Here is a 25,639-nt window from a genome sequence, read left to right as displayed (position 1 = left end):
TATAGAAACATTTTTTATAATGTTTAGAACAATTTTCGCATTATAAAATAGCTGTTATACTTAATTTCTGTATTTTGTTGCCATATAAGTTTGTGTGTTTTAATATTTTATTTATTTATAAATTTCTGTGATAATTTTGTTGTTCAATCTATATATAAATTTGGCTTGTCTGTTTGTTTGTTTGTCTGTTTGTTTGTTTGTATCCAATAAACGTCAAAACGGCTGAACCGATCGGGCCCAAATTTTTTGTGGGACATCTAGGGAGCCCAGGGAAGGTTTATGAATCATCAAAATTTCAAATATTTGTCTCTATCAAAATTCGATCGTCATTAAATTTTTTAAAATTTTGAAAATCCGCGAAATTTTTTGTAAAAATCCGCAAATTATTTTTGTTTAGTTTTACGATGTACACAAAGAGAACATGTTTACAATTAATTTAGAAGATGGGCGCGAAGCGCCCTCTAAGGCTAGAAAGAAGGGCGCGAAGCGCCTTGAATTTCTAGTGATATAAAATGATCTCCAGGAAATGTTTATTTGTGTAAAAATCAAAATTTTTTATAAATTGTCTTGTAATTATTTATCGTTTTATCTATGTAATATCTATTAAAGATATTAATATTTATCTTAATTTTAAAGCAAAAAATATATGTTATATCAATGTCTATCCATTTTTTAAAGTTGCTGAAATCGATGTTGAGACGCTTCTATTAACAATTTTTTGGCTCTTGGTTTTTTGTTTTGAACTTGACCATTTCTAATCATTTTCAAATTTTCCCGGATTTTCTGTTGAAATTGGCGCATTTTCAAAAATAAGAAAAGTCGACAATTTTCACTGGGCAAAATTGTTCAACTTTGTATCTAGATCTCTTTGATTATTTTTAATTCGATAAAAGCTTGTTAACAAACAAAACTTTATTAAAAAAAATCGTCTTCATTGTATTGATATTATCGCCATTTGAAAGCTAAAAAATACACGAAATAGGTCCAGTATTTTTTACAATTGCCATTTTTACAGTTGATCAAACTAAAACTTTCCTATCTGTATGAAAGTTTAAATAAAACGCAATTCTCAGATAAAATTTGAAATTTTTATGCACAATTTAAAATAATGCGCTTTTCCCCCCCCCTGCTCCAACACGCAAGGTATTAAGTTGACCGACTTCCAGTATAAAAACTGGCCATTTCTTCCATTTTAATACAGTTGAAATTGAACTATCAATTCTAATACATCTAACAAAACAAGATGAAGATCTTCATGCCTGTATTCGTTTTCACGGTAAGACCATTTTATTTTTAAAATTTTATACAGTGCGAGTCGGCATGCATGAGATTGAATTCTAATAAAAAGCTTCTTCCATGATTTTATATTAAATCAATATGATTTAATTAAAGAGAATCTCTGTTCTGTGGATTTAATACACAAATTTCATTAATGATATATATGCGCGTTACCGAAGACTCTTTTTGCGTTACATAAACTAATTAGGGTTTTATTCATTGTTAAATTTTCGTTAATTCATAACTTTTTTGAAAATTTTTCCAGACCTTCCTTTCTTAAGAGAATTTTAATAGATGGCTATCTAAAGTTTTAAACTTTCGTTATGGATAGAGAATATTGAGGAATATAAATTCTATGTACCGTGTTACACGACTGGATCAATAAAATGAAGACCACTTTTGATTTTAATTTTGATGTATAACCAGCTTTTAAACTGCATGGATATTCACAAACATGGAAACAGAGAGAAGCTGTCAATTAGAAAAACTCCACTTTAATTGCTTGTAGAGTTATAATTAGAAAAAAGCTTGTTAACAATTAAAAAATAAACAAAAAAGTAATCTTCCTTATAAATTGCTATAATCGCCTACAATCGTAGAATAATTTCAAAATTAAATTTTGTTTGAAATGAATCTAACAAGTACAGTAAATAAATTGACCAATAAGTTGGTTTGAATTTTAATTACAAAACATAATTTTTTTTTTACATATTTGACGAAATATTCTGTTGCAGGTTCTGATTTCTCTCGTGTTTTCGGACCCATACCCGGAGCCCGAACCTGAACCCAGTGCTCCCGCTAGGTTCTCACTTGAAGAGGAGCCAACTGTCTACCCTGCCAACCCTCTAGTTAATATCAGGACCAAGAGAGGGTTTGGGAAGAAGAAGAAGAACTACCAGAGAAGACCTAGGATTTCAGGACAGTATATTCAACCTGGCCCAACCTACTACTCTGTCCCGAGCTATGGAAGATCAACCTATTTTTCAAGACCTAGCTTTGGAAGCTATTATAATAGTCCTAGATATTACTCAAGAAATAGCTATTACCCACAAGCTAGCTATTAGGCTAGTTTCAGACTAATTGTAAAATGTAAAAATACGAATTTCAGAAACAATAAAATTAATTTATAATTTTTGTTGCTTCACTAAATTTTTCAAAAGAAACAAAATTCAAAACTAATGATTTTATTTAAACCCCCAAATCTAAGAAAGTCTTAAGTTTGTAAAATTTAAAACCTGAAGGTAACATATTGGTCACACTTATACTTCAGACATCAAATTACAAATAAATATTTTAACTATTTATAAATTAAACCTTGTACAGTACATTAGAATTTGTAGTGGATCGAGATAGATTTGTACGTTTTGTGAGTTTTCTAAACTGTGATTTACATTCTTTTTACCTTAAAATCTACAAAAGTGATGGCCCACAGTTTTAAACTGTGAACGTACATGAAACAGAAGCTTTATACTGCATTACTATCATTCCAAAATGCAATACATTTAAGATACTTCGCACTCGCAGTACATTATAAAAAATTCAATTCTACAACTTTAAAAGAGTTAATTAGACTTTTATAATTTGTTACCCAAATGCCGAATATAGTGCATTTAAGATATTTTTACTATTGTTGTTTATCATCTACACTAGCTATAGCTATCTTTTTTTATGCATTTGAATAAATATTGTTAATTATCCTGTTGATTTGAGATAGAGCTTTAACAGTACAATTTTTGAAAACAATTATTAATTCGTTCTTAATAAACCGCGGTTTGAAATGTTGTTTTGTTTAATATATTTGGTCTGAAAAACAATTTTGCATATTGTAACACTACCAGAAAATCGGACTTTGCTGTAGGTTTGAAATAACAAAGTATTTTAATGCAAAAACCTTGAATGTTCAAAACAATGACCTCCAGTAATATTAGTACAAATATACAGGGTGTCCCAATAAACATGTGAATTGAGAGACGACTCGAAAGTCGTCTTTAATTTCTGATATTTAATGCATGGCATAAAAAGTAAAATCTGGGCTGTACGTCTGACGAGCTTTTCATAACGTGGTCTACCTTTCTTGTATCTTAAAGATTGACAAAGATATTAGATATTAAGACAATTTTGATAGATAAAATATTTAAATAAACTGAAATTTGTGCAATATCTCCATCAATTTTGAAGATAAAAAAATGGTATACCACATTTTGAAAATCTTAAGACCATGTATTTTCGATGTTAAATGCTTTAGCTGGAATACAGCAATAATTTTGATCATGAAAAAATGCTGCATGGATCGAAGACGATTTAAAGTCGTCAATAAATTCCCACGTTATATTTGGGACACCCTGTACTTGATACTGTGTCTTGTGATTATTAAAAATATATTTGCCTTGATTTGGGGGAGGGAGGGAGTGTAGAGGGAGGGAGTGTAGAGCCACCATGAACCCCGCGAAATGACCTCCGAAGCCTCCTGATACGCAAAATCACATTCAAGCCAAGCCAATTTGTCTCCGCTTGGTTTTATAGGTTAACCAGCCTAAAGATATCAAGAATTAGACCACATTTTGGAAAGCTTATTGGTGGATCCGCATTTGAACTACTGCCGTTTGAACTACTGATCATATGAACTATTGATCGCTTGAACTATTGTTCATTCTAACAATATTTCCTCATTTGAACTATTCGAACTATAAGCAGTTTAAAATTTATATTTCATGTAGAATAGTTTGATCAAAAGGCATATTTCACATGGACTTTAAAAAAGTTAAAATAAAAAAAATGAAAGTTTAAATAAACCAAAAATAATTCAAATGAAATAGTTCAAATAAAGCAAAACAAATAAAGCATATATAATAATGGAAGTTCAAATAAACAAACATAAAGCATAACAACAGTATTTTACTTCAAATGAACAAACAAATTGTTTAAAGAAAAAAGTTGTTCAAATGAACATAAAAATAGTTCAAATGAGCCAAAGAATAGTCTAAAAAATGTAATGTCCTGCATAAACTAAATTTCATATTATTTCAATTCTTTTGTTTATTAAATATTTTTTAGTTCATTTAAACTATTTTTTTTGTTCAATTTAAATTTATATTCATTTGAACTAAAATTTTGTTCATTTGAACTTTTTTGTGCATATTTTTGATTTCATTAGAACTACTTTTTGCTCAAAATTGAACCAATTTGAACTAATTTTTTTTGCCATTTCTATTTTTTATGCTCATTTGAATTATTTGTTTTCTCATTTGAACTATTTTTTGGTTCCTTTGAACTATTTTTTGCTCATTGGAACTACTTTTTTGTTCATTTGAATTATTTTTGGTTTATATGAATTATAACTTTTTTGCCCATTTGAACTATTTTTTTGCTCATTTGAAATATTTTCTGGTTTATTTGAACTTTTTTTGGTTCATTTGGACTATTCTTTTGCTCACTTAAACTATTCATCTATTCTTTGGTTCATTTGAATTTTTTTTTGGCTCATTTGAATTTTTTTATATTTCAAATGAACAATATTTCACATAAACATGAAAAAAGTTCAAATAAGCACAGAATTTTATCGTTTGAACTAAAAATTGGTCGTTTGAACTTTATTGCACGTGGTACCCCGTGCAATATTGTTCAAAAAGTCTATAGTTTAAACGGCAGTAGTTCGAACACAATAGCATCAGCTCATCAGACAAAATTTCTTTATGCCACTTATCAATAATCGAAAATCAAAGGCAATTCCCATGTTTATTAGGAGACACTGTAGAATCCACAATAGTTCCAAGCATAGTTTAATCCACAAAGTTCAAATATAAATTTATTCAATTGATCTTAAGTTTTAACTTGTTTTCTTGTAAAAAGTTTAGACAAATAATTACAAATTAAAAGCAACAATTCAAGTATTTCACAAAAACTATTTTTTTTTGTGAATTGGTGCTTATTATATAATTTGATTCGGTCAAGATATCACATGTAAAATAATACAAATTTCTCTATATAAAACTGCAGTAGTTAAGGAATTTGTGAAATTTAGAAAACAAAAATAAAATCTTAATCTCAATAAAATAGACTTATAAATGTAAAAGCCAAATATCTTTTGTTGGCGATCAATATTCGGGGCACGGAGACAGAATGGCGGAGGCATGGAGAGGTAACGAGAGGCGGGGAGACGGTTTTGCGGGCCTAAGAGGGCATTAGCTACGTTTCAGGAGGCTCCGGAGGTCATTTTACGGGGCTCATGGCGGCCCTGAACTCCCTTCCTCTTTGGGGTCAAGGCTTTTATTTAGCACTACAACAATGCATCATGTATCTGTGCATAGTTTTTCAGATAAGGGTTATTTGTTCTTCAAAGCAATTGCTCAGTCTAAAATATTTAGCATTTTGGTTAAGAATAATTATATTTCCTTACAACTTTAATTTATTGATATCTTAATATGTATTAAGTACATGTAGGGTTGATGATCGCATTGGTTCGTTTTTGAAGGTTTTTGAACTCTAATAGGTTCCGCGAACATCTGAAAAGATTTACAAATTTCAAAATTGTTAAATTCTAAACATTTGCTTTTTATGACACTATGCCAAATATTGACCCTAAGATAAAATAAATGTAAACCAAAAATAAACTTAAACCAATCGATTTAAAACGTCCGTTGTTTGGTATGTTTTATTCTTCGTATATATCAATACCATGAAGACAAGACCACTTTCGATTTCAAGACAAACTGCAAAAGAATTCAGTTTTGAAATGACTGATTTAGAAAACAGTTCTGAGCAGCAATAATTGGCATGAAATTTAATAAAACACTCGAATTTGTCAGATTTTGCCGAGTTAAAATTTGTCGAAATTTTGCAAGATGAAGTCGAGTTTGTCATCTTTTCTGCTGAGTTTACAATTCTCAAAATTTATGAAATACTCGTATTTTTCAACCATGTTTTTGTCCAGTTTGCCTAAAGAAATGGTGGAAAAATATTCTTTTATGGAAGAAAAAACAATCATTTATGAGTACTTTATTTTCCTAATTTTGATTTGATTTCAGGTAAAATGGAATCAACGAGGTTTTGTCTTCTCAAGGAGGAACATTTTAAAACTTTGTTAAAAGGTAAAACCAAGAACAAAGTTACAGAAACTGGTAAATACAGTGTTGTTCAGAAACTGGTAAATACAGTGTTGTTCAGAAACTGGTAAATACAGTGTTGTTCAGAAACTGGTAAATATAGTGTTGTTCAGAAACTGGTAAATACAGTGTTGTTCAGAAAGAATGAGACTTTAGAGACGACTGTAGGGAGTTATTTTTCTTACATCCATGCCTTCATTTAATAATATATTTTTCTCACATCCATGCCTTCATTTAATAACATATTTTTCTTACATCCATGCCTTCATTTAATAACATATTTTTCTTACATCCATGCCTTCATTTAATAACATATTTTTCTTACATCTATGCCTTCATTTAATAACATATTTTTCTTACATCCATGCCTTCATTTAATAACATATTTTTCTTACATCCATGCCTTCATTTAATAACATATTTTTCTTACATCCATGCCTTCACCTAATAACATATTTTTCTTACATCCATGCCTTCATTAAATAACATATTTTTCTCTACCAAACCCTTTAGGAAAGTATTAAAATAAGTTAAAATTTATCATTTAGATTGTCATATTCAATATTATTATTATTTATATTGCAAATATGTATATTGCAAATTCTCATATTCCATAATTTGCGGTTGTGTAAAATACAGAAAAATTCCTGTATGTTTAATTTTTAAAAAATCCAAAATGCTTTTTATAAGCATTCTCGATATATATAGCCTAGATAAAGATGATTATGTTGCTTGAAATTAGCATATGCCATTATTTCTATATAATAAAATGTCGTCTTTTTCATAGTCTGAAGATTTTTTCCAATAATTTCTCTTTAGTATTTATATTATAAAAAATGTCGTCATTAGCATAGATGAAGAATTATTTCTATAAAAAGAGAAAAAATGTTGTGTCTTGCATTGTCCGAAGAAATCTCGAAAAACTACTCTTTATTTTTACAAAAAAATATGTAAAACTAAATTCCGTAATCAACATGTGATGCATACAGTGAAACCCTTAATAACGAATACATCGAAAGAATTTATCAAATGTCGTCTTGACAATTTTTCAATGAGTTTTATACTATATTACGTAAATTTCAGTATTTGTGAAAATGAATAAATAGCCATGAATATGCGGGAACAGTTTTAAAGAGTTCCATATAATCATTTAATTGAAAAACTAAATATCTGCAACATTCCATTATCAGAAAGTGAAGAATACGACATTTGATGAATTCTTTCGATGTATTCGTTATCAAGGGTTTCACTCAGAGTAATACCGCTGTTATCATGTATAAAGAAACGGAAAATATAAATATTCATTTAAAAAAAATTATTATTCATATTCCTATTCAGTGTCGTCTTTTTAGTTTCATCCTTTCTTTATGTCACCATGAAACTTAATATAGTAAATAGTCTAATCTGAATTGAACAATGACACGATTATGCAAACAAACTGTATATTCACTCGTTTAAAAATAGAAAACAATACTCATTGAACAAAATGTGATAAGAGTAGAGATGAACACTTCAGGAATTCCCTCGCCTCGATTGGCACTACTCAAATATTAAGTCTTTTAGATTTTTCAAATTGTACAAAAAATTTGATCATTTTATGTTTTTCCTTGACCAAATATTGGTTAATTCACATTGAGAACAAAATCTAATATGTACATCCAAGAAAAATAAATGCAAGAACAAAATTTGGCTTGGTTTCTAGGTTATTTAGCTCTATGCGCATAAAGAAATATATGCAAAAAGTCCATTTAAGTTTCTCCCATGGTAAGATTTAGAGATAGAGTTATCAAAACATTTATAAATTATCTAATAATATTGATAAACAGATTTGGTAATTCGTTTAGTGAATGCTTCTGTTGGGTTTTTACTAATTTCTACAAAACCGACCCATAATTGTTAAGAATATGGCCTTTTCAGGCTAAAAATAGAAGAAAGATTCATATATTTGCCTCTCATTCAAAACCCATAAAGATATATGCTGATCAAAATAGTAAATTTGTTTATCATGGCTTTAAGATAATTTACAAACGTTATAAACTTTCTAGCACTAAAGCTGACCGTGGGAGAAGCTGAAATGTGCTTTTTGAACATATTAATATTTGCTCATAAAGCTAAATAACCTACAAACCAAGCCAATGTATTTCTTTTTCTTGAATGTACACATTAGATTTAGTTCTCAATGTGAATTAACCAATATTTGGTCAAGGAAAAACATAAAATGATCAGATTTTTTGTACAATTTGATAAATTTAAAAGACCAAATATTTGAGTAGTGTTGGCGGACGTTTTCTCCCAAAACCAACTCTTCCAACCAACCCCTTCATTGATAATAACCCATCAGGGTTTTCCGTCCGTTATTCCCGACACCTAGTGCAGAATCCAATAATCATGTTTTTATCTCTACTCTCTTCAGCTTCCAGGTGCCTGGACCCGCCTAACCGTTATCCCGAGTTCTAACGTTATTTCTAGCTGGGCATTATTTTTAAAACTTTTCTAAAAGGCAACTAAACCCCGGCTTGGGTTTGGATCCGTGTACTATTTTAACAAATTATGTACAATACTGAATATGTACAACACAACAGGTATGAAACCGTGCTGGTTTGCAGTATATACAGGGTGTCCCAATAAACATGGGAATTCAGTGACGAATTTGATATCGTCTTTTTAAATAATTCTTTGATTTAGTATTGTGATACCTACTATGTTCACATTTTGTTTGTTTATGTTTTGACTGCATACGGTTGTACTTGTACTTGTACGGAGACATTAAAGACACACCTTTACAGTCTTTTACATTTTTCATGAAATAAACTCTAGCAGACATAATAATATTATGGCTTTTGAAATTAGGTATTACAATGCTAATTCATAACAAAGACGATATCAAATTCGTCACTGAATTCCCATGTTTTTGGGACACCCTGTACAATAAATCTAAGCAGTTTTTACTTTTCAATCATTTAGGCACAATCTGTTCTACATCAAAGTTTTATGGACCCTTCTCACTGGTTATAATATTTGAGAGAAAAAATGATGCAAATGATGATGATTATGACAAGTATGAAAACTATGTTGTTCTTGAGGTTGGTATTAATGCTGCTGAAATTAAAATCAAGGTTGGAGGGGAGAAGCGCTCCTTGATCAAAGTAACTGGTGATCAGGGATTAGATGTAGGGGTGACACAGACGTACTGGTTCTCATATGACAGAGATGGGAAGGTGTTTAAGTATGGGAAAGGACACATAATGGAGGAAACAACGCTGATGTTTTATGATTTTAATGTGAGCTATGATTCAAAATTAAGAATTTTCTTTGACATAAATCCTGGCGCTGAGAGGACTATTCTTCTCTACAGCAGTAGAAATGACTCTGAGATGAAAGAAGATAATTTTGATAAAACAAATATTGGATCCATTAATTTTGAATCTTTGATTCATGTTACCAGTGATCCCTTGAACTTCAGTCCATCTCCTTTTCTGAAAGAGTTTGAACCATCAGTGGAATGTTTGATCAATCCTGAGCACACTCATTCCAACAGTCCCCATCTACCTCCTGAATGCAAACAGATTTATGAAAACATTAAGAATATCCTGGTGCTTGATACTCTGCTAGTTGATCAAATCAGAAACAGTATCCAAACAGAAGGTTATATCCTCAATAAGTTTCTGAAGAAGAAGGCATATCTTAGAATAACCTTCGGTGATAATCAGGGAAACTCTCCTGGATGTCCTAATGTTCTAGAGATATGGCCAGCAGGGGCGGAAAGTCCAATTCACAATCATGGAAGGTGTAGCGCCGTGATCAAGGTACTTCATGGTAACATCCAATGCAGAATCTTCAACAAGATCACAAATCCTCCTGCTAAGAACCCAGCTCCTATTAAGGAGTTTACTGCAAGCAAGGGTGATTATACCTGGATGAATGACCGCTGGTTCCAGACTCACCAGCTCAGGAATATATCAGATGACTACTGCGCTACGCTTCAGTGCTACCAATATGCTCCTGAAGATGGTACTCACTATCCTAAGTTTGATTTTAAGTCCCAGGAGGTGCTTGACGGGTTTCATCCTGGATCTGATCTTTCATACCAGAAAATGAAGGAAAATGTTATGCAGGAGTGGACAACTAGTTTGCTAGCTCGAGAAAATCTCCGGCTACAAGAGGAGATCACTGAAAATTGTCTGAAAATACAAAGATTGGAGCCCGATATCACTAGTTTGAAGAATCATGTCAGAAATGTAAAGAAGAAAAACAAGTGTTTTGATACTGTAAACAAGACATGTGGACCGCTCGTTGGAGTTGTTGGTGCAGTAATTGGTGGACTATTTGCATTTTGTGGGCCCATATGTGCACCCTATTTTTAGGATCATTTCTTATATTGCATTTACTTATGAAAAATGATGATAACCATGAAAGGGAAAAAAACATTTTAACTTTATTTTTAACAGATGTTTTTTCTCTGCATTAATTTATCTATTTATCTTATTTATTTAATTATTTATTGTTGTTTTTACTTGTAATTATTTGAATTATTACTTATTTTCTTAGAACACAATGTTGTGCTGATATATGTTACAAATATAAAAGAACATTAGTCAACTCTGTAAATGTTTACAAAGGACCTCCTGGAGTTTGTAATAACTCTTTTAATAATAGAAATAGATGGTGCTAACTTTGCACCTGTATTCTTTTAATCCATAAGGGACAGAAAAAAAAATTCAACTTTTTTTCTTGATCAGGGACGTAGAAAATTTTTATCTAATGGGGCGCCTAGAAATTTAATTTCACTGGACAACTTGGATTTTTAGGCGCATCTTTTAATAAAAATGGTTCATTTTAGATCTTTAAGCTTTTGAAGACACTTCATAAAGAATGGTATATGGTTTAAAATAAGCTAAAATTATTATTTTCGTCGTTTATGACAAATGAAATCCAAGAAGGGGGTGTTCAGTGAAATTGATTTTCTAGGCACCCCTTCCGATAAAAATAGTTCATTTTGAATCTTTAAGCTATTGAAGACACGTCCTAAAGGATGGTATGGTTTGAAATAATCTAAAATCATTATTTTCTTAGTTTTTGACAAATTAAATCCAAGAGGAGGTGTGTTCAGTTAAATTGATTCCTAGGCGCCCCTTTCGATAAAAATAGTTCATTTTGGATATATAAGCTGTTGAAGACACTCCCTAAAGGATTGTATGGTTTAAACTAATCTAAAATTAATGTTTTCTTAGTTTTTGACAAATGAAATCAAAGAGGGGGTGTTCAGTGAGATTTTTTCTCTTGACGCCCCTAAAAAGTATGAATTATTTATTATTTCAAAGAAATATTAAATATTTTTATGATTTTACTTTCCTTTCCATATTTAATTTTGCACTAATGGCATTGATTCTTCTCCAATTTCAGGGGTCTGATGTGGATATAATGGCCCCCCTGACTACTGGCATTTTAGCCCCTGAACCATACAGGGCTCCTCCTGCAAGCTGAATCTGTCCTTATTAGGCTTTTCTGTCATGGTCTAATATTCTGTCAGACCTAAAATCTTGAAAACAATAATGATTTATCGGCAAAAAATATGTATAAATATAAACACGTGTTTTGTGCCACACACCCTCCCCTTTCTACGCCCCTGTTAATACAAACTCCAGGAGACTAGTGAGGTTCTTATTTTTGAATTATTTTTTAATCTATTGATTATATTTTCAGACCTGGCAGAGTTTTAATAGCTATTTACCCTTGTTTTATCCAATGATGAGTTGTCTACTAATATTAACAGGAAAATTATATATAATTGCTCTTCCCTCATATATATATGTTATATATGCCAAATAATTTTTCAAAGCAAGTGTTGTTAAAATTACACCAGGAACGCCGGGCACTTCATCTAGTCTTTCGCATTGTTATTTATGAAAAGGTTTAAATGGTATGGTTGCAGACAAAAGCTGAACACAAACAATTAATGTTATCAAGTATAGGTTTGTGGTACTTTTAAAGTAAAGGTAAAACTATTTGGCACTTTTTTGATAAAACTGCTCAGTCAAATTCACCTTGCACCAATTCCAACATTTTAACAAATTATTTCAGATTTTTTTTAATAACTTTCAAACTCAATCAGATCTTTGTTTTTTTGTGAAAATCAAATGACAATGTGCCAGAAAAAATTTAGGCTAAATATATCAAGATGGGTATCTGATTATCCGTCTAAAGGCACTGACTTCAGAATCGATAAATTTGTAAAAATCCCTTAAAATTAAGCAAATAACCGTTTTTTTTGTAAGATAGTTTTGATACTATAAAAATACTAGCTTTTAACCTTTAAAAAACAATTTTTGAAAAATCGAAAAACGGATAAATGGACTTGGGACTGTATTCAGCGGTTCAAGGCCTATCTTTCAATACACATATTAACATGTTTTGAAAAAATAGAAAAATTTCCTATTGTGTTTTTTTTTTGCTGCAAAAAGGATTGCACATTTTCGATGTAGTATTGTTCTTATCGATTAAGAACACGTAGGTTTCACATTGTTTATTCGCAATCAATTTACTAACTCTTTTACACTTTGAACTTCACATGGGTAAAACAAAATAAAATATTTATAATCAAATATGTTCAACCATTGAATTATTTACAACAGATAATTTAAACATAAATAATAGTGTTAACACAAATTCAAAATATAAGGAAGACGATTTTTCCGACTCAAATGCCATAGCCTTTTCTCAAGATGTGTGTATACACACGATCCATTTCTGCCATGAAGCACACACATGTAACCCTCGCTCCTTCTTTCCCTGCCTCGCCCTCTACACACCTCAGCTCAGTCAGGTTAGGAGAGTTGAGCTAGTAACAGCTCCGACACAGGGAGCCTCTTGGCTTCTTTATGATGATGACGCAGATACTCAACTAGCAGCAGACAGGCTTACCCGAGGGTTCCCAGTTTATCATGCATTCCACTTCCAGAGACAACATAATCCAGCATGATAAAGCCGCAATCTCTGCCTAATAGGTTGGATAAGCCCTGTTGTTCCAGTTCCTGTTGATCTGCTCCACCAACATGAAGCTCTACATCACTCCCATGAAGTTACCCACAAATATTCATTATTAATTCCTTTGTTAATTTCTAAATCAACCAATTTTAAATCCGCCTTAAATGCAAATATTTCAAAACTTTCGTTTTTTTAAATAAATGTTAGAAATATCCATTTTTAGATCTCTTTATTTTACTATAGTGACTTTTAAAGTCAACATTTTGAAATATGGAAATCTAGGCGGGTTATATCTTGGTTGGTTGGATTTTGAAGTTTCGAATTTGTTTTATTCTTTGTTAAATTAAAATCCCATTTTAATTTAACCCCCAGTAGGGGGTAATGTTAACACAAATTCGAAATATAAGGAAGACGATTTTTCCGACTCAAATGCCGTAGCCTTTTCTCAAGATGTGTGTATACACACGATCCATTTCTGCCATGAAGCACACACATGTAACCCTCGCTCCTTCTTTCCCCGCCTCACCCTCTACACACCCCAGCTCAGTCAGGTTAGGAGAGTTGAGCTAGTAACAGCTCTGACACAGGGAGCCATCTTGACTCCTTTATGATGATGACACAGATACTCAACTAGCAGCAGACAGGCTTACCCGAGGGTTCCCAGTTTATCATGCATTCCACTTCCAGAGACAACATAATCGCTCAAATCCAGCATGATAAAGCCTCGATCTCTGCCTACTAGGTTGGAAAAGCCCTGTTGTTCCAGTTCCTGTTGATCTGCTCCACCAACATGAAGCTCTACATCACTCCCATGAAGTACCCACAAATATTCATTATTAATTCCTTTGTTAATTTCTAAATCAACCAATTTTAACTCCGCCTTAAATGCAAATATTTCAAAACTTTCGTTTTTTTAAATAAATGTTGGAAATATCCATTTTTAGATCTCTTTATTTCACTATATTGACTTTTAAAGTCAACAAATAGCATTTTATTAGACAAATGAATTAATTGGTGAATAAATGGTGTGCTCTGCCATTGGGAGAAAATTTATCTTGGATTTAGAATAAAAATCCCACGACGTTCTTTCCTTGTTTCATGGCCTGAAAGTTTTGACGAAATATCCGGATTTATCTTGTTTTCCCCGGGATTGATAGATTTTTTCACAGTAGAGGCGGTCGGAGTTTTCAAGTCCAGTTTACAGATCTTTGAGGTCGGCGCCGGAAGAATCTGAAAAAAGTGCCTCATTTTAACTATTTTGTCAAAATTAATTAAAATCAACGATCAAAACGGATGCTCTGCTCTTATAAGCTTATAGTAGCATTAACTTATCCCTATTTCTGTAATTTGACATAATTTTTTTCTCAATATTTTCTTTTTCTAATATGTAATGGCTTGTTTTAACTTTTACTAAATGTAAATATTTTTGTATAAAAAATATGGGAGGTAAGGGAAAGGGGGGAGGGTCAAAAGATATACTCGCGTTACTCTATAAAAGATTTAAAAGACAGCTTTACCTTCCTATATCTGCCGACCAATAGTGATTCATTCTGCTTAGTTCTTTCATCTTCAGGAGAGGGAATAGGTTTTAGGTCTTCTTCAAGTTTTTGATTTCTTCCCTTCCAGTTAATATTTTGTTTATTGGGGGCAGAGATTGCAGGAGAAGTCTCTACATTTCGCGCATTTAAACTTAAAATCTAAAATATTGATCAAATTATTTAGAATAAAAATAAAAACTCAAATTTGTCGCAACAGTTTTTGTGACAAAAAAATTAGGCTTTAATGACGATCGTTTATTTATTGAGTACCGAGCGCTACACGCTACACGCTACACGCTACACGCTACACGCTACACGCTACACGCTACACGCTACACGCTACACGCTACACGCTACACGCTACACGCTATTAATTTGAGTTAAGGTCTTCTTTGTTTTAGCTCTTGATAATTTATGTAATAAAACAAGTTACTTTGTGACTACCATCAACAATATATTTCTTAATACCTGCTCAGGGCACATTTTCAGAGTTAATAGTTACATATATATAATATATATATATATATTGAAAAATTCCTATCGTTGTGTTTCTGAATAAAAGACACGTGTCTAAAGACGATTTTCATTTAACTTTTTTTACGATTCTAATTTGGCCACGAAGTATACAGCTATTCTCAATATGTAAAAAAAAGGGAAGTAATCTGCGCAATCGTCTATAAACTATTATTTTTTGTGAATTGTGGGTAATCTGGTCTCAAATTAACAAACAAAAAGTAATCTAAAATAATGCTTATTTTTGAATGGGCGTTACTATCTAATTTTTTAGTCTAAATTTTTTTAATACAAGGATTTAAAATTATGTTTTAAAAAAACCACATTTACCTTTCCCTCTGTCCTGAAGTTTGAGAAGGTTGATGTTCTGCTCCCAACACAATGATTCTTCTTGTGAATTCTAATCAACAAACTGTTGTTAAGTGCTCGGTCCAATAATCAATATCTTCTCGTCTTTATAAATTATTAAAATGCTAGTTGTTATCAAATGTTCATGACACGATGAAATATCACAAAGGCAAGATGAAAAATATATAAAATTTTCCTGTATCCGCCCCTCAAATTCTCCCTGTACAATAGAAAAAGTAACAAAAATTTAAAACCATTAAGCATCAACAAACTATTAAATAAATTATTTAACTATAAAAAGATAAACAACTATAAAACAGGTAAACAAACTGTTTAAACGATAAAAAGGACAAATGATAAAAATTAACAAAAAATAAAAAATATAAACAAACGATAAAAAATGTTAGTTCTATTTAAATAATTGTTAAATAAAAGTTGCTACCTGAGATATTTTTCCTTGACATTATTTCCGCAACTTGGACAGTCCACCATCTTGTTTCTCTCTCTGATCGTCTTCATTGAGTCCATGGGGCAGTGGTGGGAGCTCAAGTGTTTAACTACCTGAAACGGGACGGATCACTACCTGATAAAGGGACTATAAGCATAATTTCAAGTGACTCGCCATGCAATAAATCATTAAAGTTAAAACTGCTTGATTAGACAAAGGCATTTCAAGGGTAACATTGTGAATCGGGCATTGCTATCTTTGCATGGGGGTACTTGAAATTTCACTTAAAGTTCCTTGAAAGGGGGATAGGAGGAACCATAATTAAGAGAATCTTATGATCCATGTACAATATTGATATTTCGATGTGATGTTTATTGAAAATTAATCTCATGAAATCTCCGCATATGCATATGCTAACTTAAAGACGAGGGCGAGAGTATTTTGGAAATATATTTTTTCATTTTTCTATTTTCAATCTTCTTGATACATTTAAAAACAAAAACAAAAAAGTTCGTGGATTTTGTTAAAATATTTCGTGAATTTTCAAAATTTAATAAAAATTGAATTTTGTTGGAGGCTAATATTTGAAATTTTGATCATCCATAAACCTTTCTTTAGGTCATGGTCCCACACAAAATTTGAGCCAGATCAGTTTAGCCGTTTTGCCATTTATTGGATACAAAAGAAAAAGACAAGCAAAGTATATATATAGATAATTCATTGTACCTTCCCACACATCTCGCAAGTATCAACGTTTTTGAGAGTATGATATTTCTCCTGATGGGCCTTTAAATTCATAAACCTAAACAAACAATAATTCATAGATTCCATATTTGAATGAAATTAATGCAAATGAATTAAAAAAGGGTTAAAAAAGCAATGCAAATGAATGAAGATGAATGAAGATGAATGAAGATGAATTTTTTTTTGCAAATTAAAGAAAATTAATAAAAACTAATGGAAAATGAATCAATGTAAAAAGATTGAAACTGAAAGAAAACGAATAAGTTCGTAAAAAACTAACAAAATTATATAAACAAATTAAAACCAATGAATAAGAATAAATTACTAAAGAAAACCATCTTTACCTGACACCGCAGAGTTTACATTTTTGTTTAGTTTTACAGTGAACAGTTTCAATATGCCTCTCCGTGTGATGACCCATATTATATCCTCTACAAGAAAAAGAGGTAAACAAAAAAAATATTACTATTGTTGTCATTTTTTATTTAATGAAAGAAAATTGCTGAGGTTGTTCCTGGCCCCAGGCAATCCCATTCATCAGCACTCCCCCTATCGATACGCATATTCATCACGCCTGGGGTAGCCTGGTTAGTCTTCTTAAGGCATGTAATATTTTTAAACCCTGAATGTAAGCGTAAGTGTCATAATTATTAGATTAATATCGTTGTCATAATTTTTAGTTCTAACGAAAAAAAAGCCAAATACTGGATAAGCTGTCAGGTAAAATTTTACAGAAAATATCCAGGTTCTGTACAAAAAAAAATCCAGGACCCGGATATTAACTAATCCAGGATCCGGATATCAACTAATCCAGGATCCGGATATCCAGATCAATGATCTGGATCCGCATCAAATATGAAATATCTTGAAGATGAGACAAAAAAGGACTTACTTTCCACAATACGGACAGGGGTAAACACCCTTCAGGTTTAGCTGAGGCCTATGCCTCCTGAAGTGGGATAGTACAGATGCATTGCCTGCTCGTATATTCTCATTACAAATCCTTAAAATGTATAAAAATAAGATTTAATATAAAAACCGTCATAAACAATGGGTTCAGAATCACGAAAAAATCAAACTTGGCCCATCTTTCCTTCTACATCTGTGCCTGTCCCTCTCAGACTGTCTCCGGAACTACCAACGATGCTGCCTCGGAAACCTTTAAAGCTAAATCCTGTACCTCCGTTTTCCTCCGATACTACTTCCATTTTTTCCTCTGATCCTGCAACCATAAATACTCCGATATTGCTTCCGATAATGCTCCAAATGCTACATCCACTGCTATTTACAATACTTCCTCTGATGCTGCCTCCAATACTACCTCTGATGCAGAATCTTATACAACATTCGATACTGCCTCCGATACTACTTCCTATAACCTGCATTAATATACATTCCGACTTCAATACTACCTCCAAACACTATCTCCAATACTGACCTGCACATTATGTACTCATGGATAGATTCAATGACAATCTCATCTTCAACCTCATCTTCATGCTGCTGCTCCAGCTCATCTTAAGTAAAAATATCATCATTAAGACTGTTTACAGGGTTGATTGAGTCTTCTCTTTTCAAGTTAAATCAAAGGGTAAAAAAATTACTACAAGCAAACTATATGATATAAACATTTTGATAAAGGTTTAAGGCGCTTCGCATTTCGTTTTTTAATGTTTATCTGGATAAGTTAGTTCGGTATTTCTCTTACGACCCTTAAATTCTCCTGGTCCTGGTTAAGCAGATATAATTGTTTGCATTTTTGTTGATAAGAAGAAAACCAACCAGCTTCGGCATAAAAAGGTAGAATTTTTATTTCTTAATGTTAATTCATAAGTAAACAGACTAGTTTAACAGAAGATACCCCCTTTAAACTCCGAGACAGTACACAAAATAAATTATCCCCTCTAGTAAAATTTATGTGCCCCCCCCCCCCCTCCAACAGTCACACCAAAAAAATTATTTCTATATAAATAGTTCCTACCTATTTGTAGAGGAGATTCAAGATCAAACTCCTCCGTCATTTCCTCAATACCGAGCTGAATCTCATCCTCCTCCTCCAGTTTAACCTGAACCTCCTCGTCCTCCAGGGTCTCCATCTTGACCTCGACCTGGCCGAACCTCTCCAGGTCCTCCTCCTCCAACTCATCCTCTTCATCCCAGCTCAGTGGGTCGGGGTCTATCTCCTAATCCAACATATCTTCAAATCAAACTAACTTTTTTTCCTTTCAAGTATATTTAGCATAGAGAATAGAATATATAGAGGAATTAAAAGAATCTCTCGGTATGAATTTTCCCCCTATCCTCAAGAATTTCTAATATTTCAATGGGTGGGAATTATATAACTGGAAACGGCTAATTCTATTAATTCTATTTGTAGGATTTTTAGAATGTACTTAAAAGATTCTACCCCCCCCATACACATTCGTTTAGAAAGTATCGCGAATGGTATTGGTTCCCCTTCCTTTTCCAATACATACTCAAAGCCCCTGCCCCCCTCCCTCGTCTCCGATTTTAATCCCCCTGATTTGATTTAAGATTTGACTAATGTGTCTCTCGTGTCAAAATCAGAGCTGAGATAAGAGCAATTAAACATATCTTCCGAGGTATCTTTGCATTCAAGATTAGTTCTGGAGAAATCAATCTGATCCAACGTGATTCAACCAATTCCTACTGAAAAAAAGTAAAATTTCCAGTAATTTTTTCTGTTAATATTCCTCAATTTCTTAACTTTTTATTTAATAAATTAAAGAAAGATAGAAAATAATCAACAAAATTTACCAAAGGTTTTAAATCCGACAAATATGATATAAACCATTTTTGTTGTTAATATTTAATATTTGAAGATATTTTCCTTGTGTCGTGGCTGGAACAGTAGTTTGGGATTATTTCGCAATACTTCAATTACTGGGACACCCGGTAGTATTATACTAAACATACACTTTTAAGGGAAAGGACGATGTATCACTTCTTTCAAGTCGAAATTGAGCTAAAGATATTTAGTTTCGGTGACGACTTGCTGATTACATAAGGCTGTGGTTTTATTGTTTTGAGCTCGGTTGGGGGGGGGGGGGGACATTCATTATTGAAACAAAATAGTTGTCAAAATAACAAGAAAGTAGTTCCCGGGCGTTTAGTATTAGAAGACACCTTTAGATTTTGCTCGCAATTATATGACCGAACGAATTTTGTAATTATTAAAATATTGTTAGAAATTATAAACATCATTTTCTAAATATATGTTTGAGAATATCTTTCACATTCTTCTCAAAATTCCTAACTAACGTGTTTTGAAAGTTCTCAGTAATTCAATATTAAAAACAGAAAGTTTTTTTTAACAATGTGCATACATACTACATAGGGCGCAGCTACCCCGTTGAAAGGTTGAAAGGTTGAAATTTACCTCATTTGATCTTGTTGAGTTAACTCCTGGTTTTTTACACAATAATGTCTTGAGAGAAAATCAGGGGGAACCTGCCCGCCACAATCTTCACATTCTACTACATAAAATAATAATAATGATAATGATGATAATGATGATAATGATGATAATGCATGATGATAATGATGATATTGATGATGATGATGATAATGATGAAAATGATAAAAATGGTGAAAATGATGATAATGATGATGACAATAATGATGATAATGATGATAATGATGATAATGATGATAATGATGATAATGATGATAATGATGATAATGTTGATAATGACAATGATAATAATAGTGTTTCTATAATAAAATATTTGTTTAACATACGTTAAGTTAAATTAATTGCAAACGTCAGAATTATCATGTCAGACCATTATAATTAGTTTGATACGAATCAAAACGAATCAAAGATAAAATTCTTGTCTTTATGAATTTTTAAGTGTATTAGCAAGGGGTTGCAACACTTCAGAGTTAATCCGGTCTAGAAAACTGAGGCTTAATTTTTAAAAGCTGTTTGGATCTCTATGGTGAGTGAAAAAGAGGAGAAACAACTTATCAACTTATAATATAAAAAATACAGGATATATTTCATTGCTACAATTAGTGAACAGTGTAGGTAGATATACATCCCCTATCATTCTATGAAGCACCCCCCCCCCCGTCCCCTCAAAAATTCCCCCATTCTTTACTACACTGGCCCGAGTCTTCCCATCCTTTCTTAAAGTGGCTCGAAAACCCCCCTGTCCTTCCATTAATGTGGCCCGAAAATCCCCTTGTCCTTCCATTAATATCGCCCGAAAATCCTCCTGCACTTCCATTAATGTGACCCGAAAATCCCCATGCACTTCCATTAATGTGGCCCGAAAATCCCCCTGTACTTCCATTAATGTGGCCCTAAAATCCCCCTGCACTTCCATTAATGTGACCCGAAAATCCCCCTGTACTTCCACTAATGTGGTCCGAAAATCCCATATTACAGCAATATTATTATACCTGTATCTTCCACGTCCAACCTACTGTTCTCCAGTAGGGTTGAAGGTTGGGGAATAAACTGGATAAATCTTTGCTCTTTTCTCCTGCTCATCAAATACACATTCAAGATCAATTTCACAATGTAAACTTGGGAGTTCGAGTTTGAGCCATGTCCTTGAACCGTCTCTAGTCCTAGCTCAAAATCATTAAATTTGAGCAATCAAAAACAAGACAAACCAGATCAATCAACAATATAACTCAAGATCAATCAAACATTATAACTCCAGGTCTATCAAACAATATAACTCCAGATCAATCATCAATATGACTCCAGATCAATCAAACAATATAACTCCTGATCAATCAAACATTATAACTCCAGATCAATCAAACAATATAACTCCAGATCAATCAAACATTATAACTCCAGATTTATCAAACAATATAACTCCAGATCCATCAAACAATATAACTCCAGATCAATCGAACAATATAACTCCAGATCAATCAAACAATTTAACTCCAAATAAATTTGATTTATGTGGTTTATCTGTTCACAGATCATTTAATCAATTTACAGGATAACAAACACGACTTAACTAAATCAATTAAGAATGGTTCCACGGTTTTCAGAAATCTTGAAATTAACTCGAAGTGAATCTTTTATATATTAATTCTTAATTTTGTTTATGAATGCCATGGTTTATTGTGTGTATCCCTAAATTTATCTGGGGGAGGTTCAATGTTAAACTTGTTAGTATTAACAACCCTATCTCGGAACAAATTCAATTTTACTTCATCAAACTCCGGTTCAGCCCTCTCCGGGTTTCCTCTGCTCGACGTTGAAGTCTCCAGGTTTAATTTAGCACTGATAGGAACAAGATCAGGAATCTTTCTCTTCTTCTCCTTTAATACTTGTCCTACAGGAGGGGTTGGGTTCTCTTCTCTAGGTTCTAGTTTGATACTACCCAGAGTAACAGCTTTTGTAATTCTCTGAGAGCCAGGAGTTGGTTCATTTCCTTCATCTCTCGGTTCTTCCTTGATTTTTGTAGAAAAAGGAACTTCAGGTTTGATCGATTTCGGAGTAAAGTTTGAACCTTTAACAGTTAGTGGTTTAGGATCAAGCACTTTTTCCATGAATTTGGTCCAAGGTCTGAGAAGGCTGGCCTGGGTTGGTTTCACGTTGATATGGTTTCGCAATGGTTTTTCAGGATGACGATAGGAATTGCTTCCTAACAAAACATTTAAAGTTCAAGATAAATAAAGTTTTCAACTTGAAGAAAAACTATTAAAAGAGAATTCTATTTTTTTTTCTCTTTGACCCTTGCTGAACTGCAGAAGGCTGAGTTTGCCGGATTTATAAATAATGAAAAAAAAGTTCTGAAACTAAAATTTTACTACCTCACCAGATAAAGAAATACAAAGAAATTCTAGAACAAAGAAGGTATCCTTTAAAGTTTTGTCTTACCAAGAATGAATGAGATATCCATGTTTAACGTTTTAAAGTTCATTGTTTTAAACTGTGGGGTATCTAATCTTTAAAAGTAACTTGCACATTTTCGACGCGGATAAATTGTGAGAATATTACCAAAATTAATTACTTTCTAAGCTATAACTATAATTTTTAAAACTTGACGTATATTAAAGCAAAATTGCCAATAATAAAAAATAATAATGCAGATATGACACTGGATAATTCGCTATTGTTTCTTACCACTTCGGATAAATTTTGTGCTGTTAAGATATCTATTTTACGACAATAAACATCAATTTTGCACTTTGTTTGTCTAAAACAGATTTTCATCACACGACACCAATTCAAAAATATATGTATTCTCTTGTTTAAAAACTTTACTATATTTAATTTTTTTCACAAAAACAAATATAAGAATTTTAAATAATGTTTTGCCTTGTAAAATCACATGTTTGGATCTTTCTGTGACTCCAGAAATATTCTGTTTATTCCCTAAATAGCATTATTTTTATAATAACCTGTTCAAGGATTAAAAACACTTAAATATGTTATAAATAAATGAAATATTAATACTTCACGAGTTTAAAAACCAATATTAGAATTACATTTGCAGAGATGACAAACTTTTAACAGGATTTCCTTTATAATTCTTAAAAATAGAGTATCCACCTAGCTTTCTCTCTGTGTAAAAATTATTGGTAATTTCCTGATATACGATTTTTGGACCCCTAACACCCCCCGCCCCCTTCCCCCCGCCTATCAATTTTGTACATGCATGGATCTTATATGTAATATGAATATAATTGACCACATTTGGCCTCAACGCCGGCCCCTAGCCTGTTCAACCCTCAGCGCTCGGCCCCCTAGCCTGTCCTAACCGCAGCGCTAGGCCCAGAAAGTGTCTCAACCTAAACTTATCCTAAATATATACTAATTTTGCTGAAAATTGTTGAAAAAGTGGTCATGTAGAAAACTGATAGGAGGGGGAGGGGGGGGGGGGGGTCCAAAAATCGTATACTAGGACGGACCCAAATTACTGAGACATCCTTTTTTTCACTGAAAATGGAGAACATAAAAGTGAGCTACGGAAAGCTTAGCCCAGACAAAGAGAGCCGGGTCCGTCCTAGAGAACGATTTTTAGACCCTCCGCCCCCTCTCCTATCAATTTTGTACATGATCACTTTTTCAACAATTTACGATTAGTATTTATTTAGGGTTAGGTTAGGTTAATTGACACTATCTGGGCCGAGAGCTGCGGCTAGGACAGGCTAGGGGGCCGATCGCGCTGCGCGGCCAGGGGTTAGGTTAAGTTAAGACACTTTCTGGGCCGAGCGCTGAGGCTAGGACAGGCTGTAGGGGACCGAGTCTTACATTTAAGATCATGTAAAAAATTGATAGGGGGGGGGGGGGGGGTTCCAAAATTGTTCTCTGGGAAATTACCGAGAGAAATTGCCTAAATTATAATCTCCTTTTTAAATAGAAAATTATAAAATTATTTTTACTTTTACCTTGAGTATTTCCAAAGATTTTCGGGGTTAGATTTACATGTTGAACGTACTCCGACGATTTTAAATGGTCGTCTTCCGATGGAACAATCTTATCTTCCGGGATTTTTAACTTAACATTTTTGTGGGTCAGAAGTTTTGAATTCAGGGGTTTAATATCAAGTTTTAACTTCTTGGGTTCAGACTCCAAGCTCGGATCTATTTCAGCGGGAATCACAGACGGTTTCAAAATAACGTTTTTGCGTTTTGGGGGATTTTCGTCTATTTTATTGCCAGCAATTCCATCTTTATGTGTCAATGTGACTTTTCGCAGCGTTGCCATTTTCAGATAAATTATCACAGATGGCAAATTTGCAGTTATACTTAATTGTATAAGTAAGAAAATCCGCGCGGTTTGAGATGAATCTATTTGAACCAGATAACAGGTTGTAACAAGTTCTTGTGTTTGCACGCTAGGAAGGTTTATGTTAAACTAGTTCACTTCTTCTTATTAAACACTAGGCTGCACACAAAAATATACTGACGGAGGATACAAACCGGTTTTACTCAGCCTTGTCCCAGGAGGAGTAGAGTAGTAGAGGAGAGTAGGAGAGATGAACCGGATTTGACCCCCCCCCCACAGACACTAGCCAGCTACAGGATCACTGCCTAGGCTGGGGTAATGATCCATACCATACATTTTATTTGTATATATATATATATATATATATTGTAATATGTATCTGCAGCAATCAACAAATAAAATACACTTTTCTTAACTTTCACTTATTAACTGGGTGATAAAAAAAGGTGAAATAGCTGAGATCAATTGCATATAATAAAGCTTGTCTTGGATTCTCGTGTTATGATAATTATATGTATGAAAGTTTTGATTTTTTTAAACAGCAATCTGATAAACCCTTCTTTAAAAATCCACGAAACGATTTTTTACTGAAAATGATTCGAGTAGAAAAACTTAAACGCTAAAATATTTTTTTCCTGTCACATCTTCAAATCTTAGATTATGAGTAGTTTTAAAGAAACTTAAGTTCAGAAAATCAGCAATCCACATAATAATTAATGATACATGCACTCTTTGAGGGGAATTTTCGTGATATTCTACTTTAAATTTGATTTCAAAATTCACATTAAAAAACGAATCTGAAAAGAATAAAAAACAAATTGATTTTTTTTTCTAAAATAAAATTGCGGATTTTCTGAATTAAATTACAAATTAGCTAGTTTTATTCCGACTGAAGATTGGGTCACAGAAGTTTATCTACAGGGTGTCCCAAAAAAACATGGGAATTCAGTGACGA

General features: G+C 32.6%; 3 protein-coding genes across 4 annotated transcripts; 2 read left to right on the top strand and 1 right to left on the bottom strand.

The window, feature by feature from the left end:
- Positions 1 to 1,175: 1,175 nt before the first annotated feature.
- On the top strand, positions 1,176 to 2,409 carry LOC111698319 (uncharacterized). Its single transcript, XM_023468631.1, has 2 exons — positions 1,176 to 1,276; positions 2,013 to 2,409. Exons 1-2 carry the CDS (start codon positions 1,244 to 1,246, stop codon positions 2,340 to 2,342), a joined length of 363 nt encoding a protein of 120 aa, XP_023324399.1. The 5' UTR covers positions 1,176 to 1,243; the 3' UTR covers positions 2,343 to 2,409.
- Positions 2,410 to 6,189: 3,780 nt separating this feature from the next.
- On the top strand, positions 6,190 to 10,840 carry LOC111698311 (uncharacterized). Its single transcript, XM_023468620.1, has 2 exons — positions 6,190 to 6,365; positions 9,345 to 10,840. The coding sequence occupies exons 1-2, from the start codon at positions 6,308 to 6,310 to the stop codon at positions 10,742 to 10,744; spliced, it is 1,458 nt and encodes a 485-aa protein (XP_023324388.1). The 5' UTR covers positions 6,190 to 6,307; the 3' UTR covers positions 10,745 to 10,840.
- A 3,457-nt stretch (positions 10,841 to 14,297) lies between these two features.
- Positions 14,298 to 25,013, bottom strand: LOC111698318 (uncharacterized). Of its 2 annotated transcripts, none has more exons than XM_023468630.1 (15): positions 24,345 to 25,013; positions 23,272 to 23,328; positions 22,081 to 22,594; positions 21,384 to 21,466; positions 20,356 to 20,449; positions 19,807 to 19,882; positions 18,937 to 19,138; positions 18,394 to 18,472; positions 17,848 to 17,958; positions 17,300 to 17,386; positions 16,938 to 17,013; positions 16,206 to 16,324; positions 15,746 to 15,815; positions 14,882 to 15,061; positions 14,298 to 14,594 (listed from the first exon to the last, which is right to left on the bottom strand). In XM_023468630.1, exons 1-15 carry the CDS (start codon positions 24,661 to 24,663, stop codon positions 14,415 to 14,417), a joined length of 2,247 nt encoding a protein of 748 aa, XP_023324398.1. In that variant the 5' UTR covers positions 24,664 to 25,013; the 3' UTR covers positions 14,298 to 14,414. The 2 variants fall into 2 exon arrangements, with proteins under 2 accessions (XP_023324398.1, XP_023324397.1); XM_023468629.1 differs by having other exon boundaries at positions 20,356 to 20,452; positions 24,345 to 25,012.
- Between the last annotated feature and the right edge of the window lie 626 nt (positions 25,014 to 25,639).

The sequence above is a fragment of the Eurytemora carolleeae genome, unplaced genomic scaffold, assembly GCF_000591075.1.
Source record: "Eurytemora carolleeae unplaced genomic scaffold, Eaff_2.0 scaffold206, whole genome shotgun sequence".
NCBI classification, from domain to species: Eukaryota; Metazoa; Arthropoda; class Copepoda; order Calanoida; family Temoridae; genus Eurytemora; species Eurytemora carolleeae.
Note: the sequence above shows the minus strand (reverse complement) of the source record. Positions and strands in the feature narration are given on the sequence as shown.

What these genes read in the sequence shown, in the direction of transcription:
- LOC111698318 (XM_023468629.1), bottom strand. Translation starts at nt 24,663, where the DNA reads ATGGCAACGCTGCGAAAAGTCACATTGACACATAAAGATGGAATTGCT. An exon ending in GTTGGACGTGGAAGATACAG is followed by an intron (nt 20,453 to 21,383) that starts GTATAATAATAT and finishes TATTTTATGTAG; the next exon opens with TAGAATGTGAAGATTGTGGC. An exon ending in ACTTCAGGACAGAGGGAAAG is followed by an intron (nt 15,062 to 15,745) that starts GTAAATGTGGTT and finishes TCAATATTTTAG; the next exon opens with ATTTTAAGTTTAAATGCGCG.
- LOC111698311 (XM_023468620.1), top strand. Translation starts at nt 6,308, where the DNA reads ATGGAATCAACGAGGTTTTGTCTTCTCAAGGAGGAACATTTTAAAACT. An exon ending in TTTTAAAACTTTGTTAAAAG is followed by an intron (nt 6,366 to 9,344) that starts GTAAAACCAAGA and finishes TCAATCATTTAG; the next exon opens with GCACAATCTGTTCTACATCA.
- LOC111698319 (XM_023468631.1), top strand. Translation starts at nt 1,244, where the DNA reads ATGAAGATCTTCATGCCTGTATTCGTTTTCACG. An exon ending in TGCCTGTATTCGTTTTCACG is followed by an intron (nt 1,277 to 2,012) that starts GTAAGACCATTT and finishes ATTCTGTTGCAG; the next exon opens with GTTCTGATTTCTCTCGTGTT.